This window comes from Priapulus caudatus, unplaced genomic scaffold, assembly GCF_000485595.1.
Source record: "Priapulus caudatus unplaced genomic scaffold, Priapulus_caudatus-5.0.1 Scaffold425, whole genome shotgun sequence".
In the NCBI taxonomy this organism is placed as follows: Eukaryota; Metazoa; Priapulida; class Priapulimorpha; order Priapulimorphida; family Priapulidae; genus Priapulus; species Priapulus caudatus.
In genome coordinates this window covers 265588-274546 of record NW_014577486.1, presented here as the reverse complement: position 1 = coordinate 274546, position 8959 = coordinate 265588, and the positions used below count along the sequence as shown (strand labels likewise).

Here is an 8959-nt window from a genome sequence, read left to right as displayed (position 1 = left end):
TACACGACACACATCTAGCATCATCCACACACACACACACACAGCACACCACACACAGACACACACACAACACACACACACCACACATCACACACACACACACACCACACACACAGCACAACACACACACACACACACACCCAAAAACCAAACAACACACCCCCCAAACCACTCACATACCCCCCTTTCCCCCTCCCCCACACCACATACACACACACACACACCGGCGACGCCAACGCCACGCATACGCCACACCAATATATATATAATATACACACACGCACACACACACACCACACAACACAACACACACACACACACACACACACACACACACACATACTCACACGACGACCGCCGCAGCGCACACACACACACACACACACACACACACTCACACACCAGCATACACACACAACACCACGCCACACACACAACACTCACACGACCACACACACACACACACACACAACACACACACACACACACTCTCACACACACACAAACACACACACACACAACCACACACACCTACCACACACAACACACATACACACACGCCGCTCTCTGATTGGTGCGTCATTGGCGCGCGCGGCACACACACACACTACAGCACACACACACTACACACACACACGCGACATACACACCACACACACACAACATCAACACCGACACACAGCATATAGTATATATATATATACATATACCTAAGCAGCCCTACTCCCAAACCTCCGTCAACGCAATCGGTGCACAGTCTCCCCCTTCGCCTCGTTATACCGTAACGCTATGAGAGCAGACGTTTGACGATGAGTGTCACGTAGTGTCAGCACGCCGGCCGAGCCGGCGCGGAGGCGGCAGCCGTGAGCGCGCTTAGCTGGAGAGGGCAGTCGATGAGGGGCATGTCAGTTGATGCTGATACATAAGACAGCGCCACAGGCTAGAGCGAGGATCACCGGCTCACGCCTACAGTCCTACTACTGTGTACATGCAGATCTCACTTTCGCGCACGGCACGGCGATGGATCGCCCACAGATCGCGACCTGCGACGGTTGCCGCCGCGCAGACGGCATAGCCTTCCAACGTAGTAACACCGCCATCACAACACACTAAGACACGCAGCACACACACGCACGAGCGCACGTACGCACGCACCTGTGACCTCGACACACAATACACGACACACACACTACACACATCACACACCACACACACATACACACCACACACACAAACACACACACACACATCACAGCACACGTGCCAACTCACCGTGACCCCCTGCAAGCAGCGCGAGCCTCATGCGTAGACTGGCGCCACAGCGCTGGTGTTTTTTCCGCTGGCCACCGACCATGCCCGCCGAATCTGTCAGGAATGACGGCCCCGGGTAGCGGGCTTCTCTCTTCTCTCTCTTTTCTCTGGCTGGTGCTGGGCCAAGCGGGCTCCCTGTGCGACCTTCGAACGCCTCCCTGTCAGAGACGCGCGGAATTTCGGGATTGCGGCGCCGTGTCGTCGCTTTTCGCCCCCTGCGCGCCACACCAGAAGAGAGCAGGGAAAGCAGAGAGAGACGAGAAGAGAAGGAGAGATGAGGGAGGGGAGAGATGAGCGAGAGCAGACGAGCAGAGAGAGAGATGAGAGAGGTGGTGGGAGTGGAGATGAGATGGATGGGAGAGAGCGAAGAGGAGAGAAGAGGAGAGATGCACAGCGAACGGAGGATGGAGAGCCGCCAATTGACACTAAGGTATGCGAGACGAACCGCAAGTAACTGTTCTCTTACGAGAGCGAGAGGAGCAGAGTACTGAGAGAGAGAGTGGCCGCAGATAGAGTTGCGATGTGAGAGTGAGAGGGAGGAGAAAGAGAAGAGGAGGAGGCAGAAGACGAGAGATGTGAGAGTGGGGAGGAACGAAGAGCAGAGAGAGACCGGAGAGAGAAAGCTCGCGACGAGAGAGAGAATAAAGAAAGAGAATGAAGAGACGAGGCATCCGACGAGAGAGATGAGCGAGGGGAAAAGCACCAACGAACCCGTACCCAGACACGCAATTCAGCGATGAAGAGAGAACGAGGATGCCAGCACCTGCGTACCCCCAACCCGAGCACCACTGACGCAACTGGTCGGCGACCAAACGTGGCCACTGAGTGCAGAGACAGGAAACCGTACCCCGACACGCCAGCACCAGCAGCCGGACGCTATAACCAGCAACCGTAAGCGCGGCAGACTACCCGAACCGTACGGCGACCAACGCGCGTAAACGCATCCACACCCCTACGGCAACCTAAACCACCCAACAACGGCCGAACAGCGCCAGAAGCAGAGTGTTGGTTGTAAAGCGCGCTTGGGACGCGCAGCAGAGTTATAGCCCCCAAATCCTGATTATCTAGGAGCCAAGGGATGCTGTTTTAAGAATATAAAGTGTTGACGGATAATAATATATTATAAAATTATAATTATATATTAATGCCTAGTTGCTGGGCAGGCCGACGTATGCACAAGCATAGCTGACCCGCACCGAGTTGAACAGCCGCCATTACGATGTTCTTTACAGAGTGCCAATGATCACCCAATGACCTTTGCACATACTACTACGGCAAATAAGTGAGAGCTGAAATAAGACAAAGTTTCTTAAGTTACCGAAAGTCAATTCTCCCAGACTCTTTGGTGATGATTAAAAACACAGACTGCGGTTCTCAATAACATACTAGCGTCAAGCCACCTCAGCTTCAAGCAGATGTAGCTGCCACTCAGCGACCGATTTATCCATAAAAATTTGACGCCGTGCTCAGTGCACATCCACGGGCGATCCCATGAACGGTGAGGATACAACACCACAGAAAAGTCCCAGGTGGCGCGCTGTCTGAAGTGAGCGCCTACGCATAATTGTCAGGGTGAATCGAATACGCAAACGTCAGGATGGGTCGATATATGACAGACACTATGATGAAATGGCCAAGATGATCGCAAAAATACCTTGGAATTAACTTACGTAGCAGGCAATACCCCTTATTAATAGTTGCGGTAAGATATACACACTATATATGATGTTATATATTATCAAAGGAGAGTAAATCAATATAATCATGCGGAATAATCTATACATTAATGGGTCAATGTCTATAAAGCGTATTATCAAATACACGAAAAAACCTAGCACGTACAAAGCATGAATAAAACTAATAATTGCGGAAGCACTAAATAGGAGGCCCAAAGCCGCATGGTTGAAACTGGCAAGGAAGCTGCTTTGACATAAATTTTAGCCTTTGGGCCACAGATTGACGCAGACAATAACACCACTACACAGCCACACCACCGCACACAGCACGACCCACCCGATATTAAGTGTATACTAATAGCTAAACGGTATTATATATATATTATATAATATATATGTAATATTGAAATGCACGACCACGACTCAGCCACAGACAACTCGATCCTTCGGAAACAAAATTAGGGGGCTTGCAAAAGCGAGAGCACATTGTGCGCGTGAGATCTTGAACACGGGCCGTCTTACTGGTTCTGCGTCAAACTATCAATTGGCGAAACTCTTCTCAGACAGACCCACGTAATTGCACGCGCGCAGGTCGTGTCAAAACACAGAACCCTGCATGTGTTTCGTTTAGATGATCACCGTCCCAACAACAGTAACACAAGCGACACGAAAAAGGGGTGGTACGACGGAGAAGCTACGACAGGCAGTAAGGACCAACAACACTCACGGGCACACCCGGGGACCCGCAGTGTTTACTGTAGGCCCGGCATGAACGAACGACGCGGGTGTCGTCGAGGAACACACCGGCTATTAACCATAATGAGACGCGCAAGCAATGGCCGACCGATAGCACCTCTATGCGGTGACAACGACTGGCCAAAACAGACGAGTCCTACACACGAATAATTCGCTATGTACACGGTGCAGTTTCGTCTTTATAGGCGAGTCAGAACTGAATTGGACGACGGATTTACGTAGGAACGCGTGGAGTGGTGCAGCCGCAAGGGTCGGCCTGCGGCAAATAAAGGACAGGGACACGGAAAGCAGAGGGGCAACCGTCCAAGAAGAAGAGGAGCGTGTGGCGGAAGGAGAGCGAGTGAGTGAGGGGATCGAGAAGGACGACATGAAAAGCAGAGAGATGAGCAAGAAGAGAGGATGCATCGGGAAGCGGCGACAAATGAAGGGGAAACAGGGCGGAGACGAGGAGAGGAGTACTATTCATATGCGGACGGCGACCGAGCCGTCAGCAACAAGACTAGAGAGGGAAAGGGCTGGGTGGCGGCACAAAGCCACCATGTCAGAGCTGCTGAGCAGGCGAAGAGCGCCAAATAGATTAAAAAGGAAAAGCAAGAGGGAAGCAGGACGTTAAGAGAACTTAGTCAGGGAAGGACAGGGAAGGAAGTGAAGAAGGCACGGGAGTATGTGAGCGGCGGCGGCGGGGCCGGGGGCGAACGAGCCGGGATCCTGACCCGACACGGTACAGCTCAACGACGCAGCATCGCAAAACAAAATCTCTAGGTTGCACGGGGCTAACGAAGAGGTCACAACGGGCAGCACGAAAAGGGGTGGCTAGAGGAATGAGAAAAGAGATATGGACTGTGGAGAATAGTGCTGGAGGGAGAATGAAGGACGATAGGATCGATAGCCGCAGTGTATAATAATAGAGAAAGATGATGGCGAGCGCAAGGAGAGAGGAAAGATAAGAGCGTGGAGGGAGCACGGAGAGACGATGAGGGGGGGGGAGAGATAGCAATGAGAGGCGGTGAGCAACAGGAGGTAGAAAAAGCCGATGGGGGAGAACGAGAGATCGAGACAAGCGGCTGCTGATTGGATGCTGAGAAGAACGCGTAACGATCGCGAGGAGGGCGACACGTGACGAACTGATCGACGCGAGAGAATGTTCACGCCGAGCGAATCAGAGCACTCGCTCGAGCAATCGGCGGCTCACCGCACGGCAACGCGCTGATAACGATAACGACGGGAGAGCAGGAAAGAGCGGAGCAGGGAACCAATCTACAAGAGAGCCACCCTGGCTTGTCCGGCCAGGGCATGACTGCCCGGGCCAACACCCCGGAGGCCACTGCAACCAACGAGATGCATCGCAAAACCTAACAAGTCTAATAATAGATAGGCGCCTGCGAGTGAACGTATTAGCCATTTCGTGAGCGTTCAGACGTGATCTTGTCAGCGTGATGCCATTGACTCACACGACCGACTTTATACGCATTGTGTCCCCGCACTAGAATTATAGAGCACCCGCCTCACACCAAGGCGGCAAGCCTGATATCTATAGAAGCCAGAAGCTTTTAGCCGGCGACCGCCGAAACAATACTAACTTAGCCCCGCGCTAACCTATCAATATCGATTTTTGCAAGCACAATAAAGGCACAATAAATTAATCTCGACTATGTTATTAAGATCGTGACCGGTCTTGGCCTTGCTTACAATCATTTACCGTTAATAGATGGTCGTTCGGTTGGCGAGTCGAACACCGTTTACAGGATCGAATCGACTAAATCGTGGTAGTCTTAGGCCCTTATATTATGGTAATTTTTTCAAGGACTAGTATTGACTAAATTCTGCTTCTTTACACTATATTGAATATCGCTTGCATTTATGCCGTCGTAGATTGAGCAATGTCGACTCATGACCCATCTTCTGTCGTCTATAGATGTGATTCCAAATATTTGCGGATCGAATTAACGAGTTACCTGAGTACTAATTAATATTATAATATTGAATATGGAGTCAAAGCAATATTTATAAATCGACCAAGATTGTGGTTATGTTATTGTAGGTATTCAATCCTATCCGCTTGGGATTCCTCATAGTTTGGTGTAACTGAGCTCAGTTCTCGTGCCCCGAAAGGCGTATTAAGTAATACGTGAATGGGGCAGACGTCGTGCAGCGTAGTATGTGTTAAGAACGGCATATATTGTACTGCTTTTTTGAGCCGATGCACTACACCTCGAGAATGCGCATGCTTCGGCAACAGCGTTTTGGCTTAGCGATGTCAATTTAAACACTAACAATACTAATTCCCTCGCTCATCATCACTCTTGAGAGATAGAGAGAATATTGTAAGAAGTAATGCGGAGTTGAGATAGGATAGTATAGGGTAGGTAAGATATATACAGCCAACAAGATGGTGCGGTAAGGCTGAGCAGATATCCTAAGGAGGAGCGCGGCAGTTCGGATCCAGGATTTCAAGGAGGAGTACGAAACATGTAGGGGGGTTTATGCGGGCGGCTCCCACAATTTATAAAAAAAATATGCTAGGATCGCAACGGAGATGCATATGGTGAGCGTGATGTTCTAAAAGATTTGGGTACTTTTGACATGTTCTAGTGACTCTCTCTGGTATGGGCAGGCTTGATGAGAGGTGTGTGTGTGTGTGTGTGTGTGTGTGTGTGTGTGTGTGTGTGTGTGTGTGTGTGTGTGTGTGTGTGTGTGTGTGTGTGTGTGTGTGTGTGTGTGTGTGTGTGTGTGTGTGTGTGTGTGTGTGTGTGTGTGTGTGTGTGTGTGTGTGTGTGTGTGTGTGTGTGTGTGTAGGTATATGTAACAGCAGTTAGACATACGTGGCGCATCGCCTGGGCGAGCAACTATCAGATAATCGTACAGCAATTTAATTTTAATAATGATGATGCGAGTCGACAGGATGTTATGCAATAAAGGGTTGAATTATTCCTTAACTGTTTCCGAATATGGGACGAGCGCGTGAATACGCATGCGTTGGTTCGTGCGTGGGTTTGCGCGTGCGTGCGCGTGTACGTGCGTGTTTATGGGTATGTATATGTACACGTTAAGCATTACAATTATTAATGCATCATCATGCATTCTCCAAGCCGGTCATCCTTCTTTACGGGAGCTCCACGCCCAATCGTGTCTCTCCTTTCTGATATTGATATTACGTCTTTGTGTATACCGTTTCTGCTGCTATTCATCCCGCCCTTTGCGACTTAAAGACCAACCCATGGCCAAACGCATGCAAAGCACACTCTCATTATTACGTGTGCACGACACAAAGGTTTGATAGCTCCGGATTCAGCGTGGGCAGAGAGAGAGAGAGAGAGACGTGTACGCATGCTATACCGATGGCCCAACCTTTGTGTTTGTCAATCACTTTCGCAAGGCTCGCCGGTAAAACAATGCGCGTTTGTTGTACGCGCCATACATCCTCGTCTCCGCCAAGGCTGCTGCTGTGCGGTGTGTGTGTAGACAGACAAGCGTTATAACCCCGCTGTTTGACTGTAGATAAAAGCTTCTGGTCCGCTCGGCCATGAACCACGCTACCGAGCGAACGCGAGCAAGGCAACGCCTCCTATTGTCTTTTTTTCGAGATAAATTACGTTCGACATTGCTAAGCAGACTTGTTAAGATATATTTATCAATGTTTGTAAGCAATGTTCGTGATGCGAGAGAATCGAGTTGATAGCCGGCCGATACTGTTCGACTACTAACAGTATTTCAGAGTTTTGCTAGCTGGCACGCGCCACTCCAGCGAAAGTTATGTCTGTTTGCTTTTTCTAATAAACTTTCAGTTAGGTCTTTTGTAGTCAAGTGTGTATTTAACACCTACTTGCCTGTCACAGAGGCGGAGGAATCCGCTTAAATATATACTATAATCTATAAATACTAATATATAAATGCTGACCGCTATCATAACATATCGATATGGATTCTGGTTCTTTAATCCACCAAATGGATTTAATTTACATTCTGATTTCATCAAGTGCTCGAGAATATATTTCTAGAACGTATGATGTAAGCTGACATATGATGTATGATGTATGTATGATGTATGACTGGCCCATCGGGCCCTACAGATCGATCGAGGTAACTATATATTATCGTGGACGATAGAAGTCGCACCACGCTGCGGAAAAAAGCGAAATGTTACCAACACTCGCTAACGACGACATCGTTAATTGCCTATGTAATTAACGCAGGATTAATTAACTATAGCATAAACAGAGAGCGACAGAGAGAGGGAGAGAGAGAGTGTGTACACTTACAATCGGCGGTGATTCCTAGAAGTATCCATATCGCAGCTAGCGTACGAAAGAGCACATGCTTTTCGGACATGGTCGCAGTGCGCGCGCGCACACCCACTGCACTGTTGTGTATCGTCTGCCTAATCTGGTGGCGCGTGTCGGCAAGCTCCACCTTAAATACCGCCGAGCAAGGACCATGAAATCGTGACGTCACGCCGCGTCTGTCGTCATCGGCGAGTCGCTTCGGTGTTCCACGTATGTTCGTGGGACGAGCGACGAACGGTGTAGTAGATACATAGAGATATATCGAGATACGTGTAGGAACATATACATACATATAGCCACATTTAGACGCATTTAGGTACATATAGCTACGTATATATATGCACATATAGATACATATAGGTACATATAACTACGTATATATATGCACATATAGATACATATAGGTACATATAACTACGTATATATAGGTACATATAGATACATATATACATATGGATACATTAAGTTACATATATATATTCATATTGTGTGGATATATATATATATATATATATGTATATATATATATATATATATACAGATAGGCATATATAGGTACATATGGGTACATATAGATACGGGTACATATTATATAGGTACATATAGGCACACATGAATACATATAGGCACACATGGGTACATATATATAGGTGCATATAAGTACGTATAGAAACATTTAAATATAAGTATATATCGCTATATATAGATACATATAGTCACACATAAATACATATAGATACGTATAGATACATATATAGATACGTATAGATACATATATAGATACATATGAGCACATATAGATACATATAGATACATATATATACGTATAGAAGTAAAGTCACACACGAACACTCGTGTAGATAAAAACAAAGTCAAGGTAGACCTATAGAATTAAGGGTGTTTAAAGCTTAATTGACGAGCTTTCGAGATTAC

General features: G+C 47.9%; 1 protein-coding gene across 1 annotated transcript in view; it reads right to left on the bottom strand.

Annotated features, from left to right (window-relative positions):
• The window catches only part of LOC106810266 (dual oxidase 1-like), a 30249-nt gene extending 22136 nt beyond the window's left edge, over window positions 1-8113 (bottom strand). Inside the window, exon 1 of the mRNA XM_014813559.1 lies at window positions 8003-8113. Within this exon, the coding sequence (XP_014669045.1) occupies window positions 8003-8072 (70 nt within the window). The 5' untranslated portion in view covers window positions 8073-8113. The remainder of the gene's footprint in view (window positions 1-8002) is intronic.
• Between the last annotated feature and the right edge of the window lie 846 nt (window positions 8114-8959).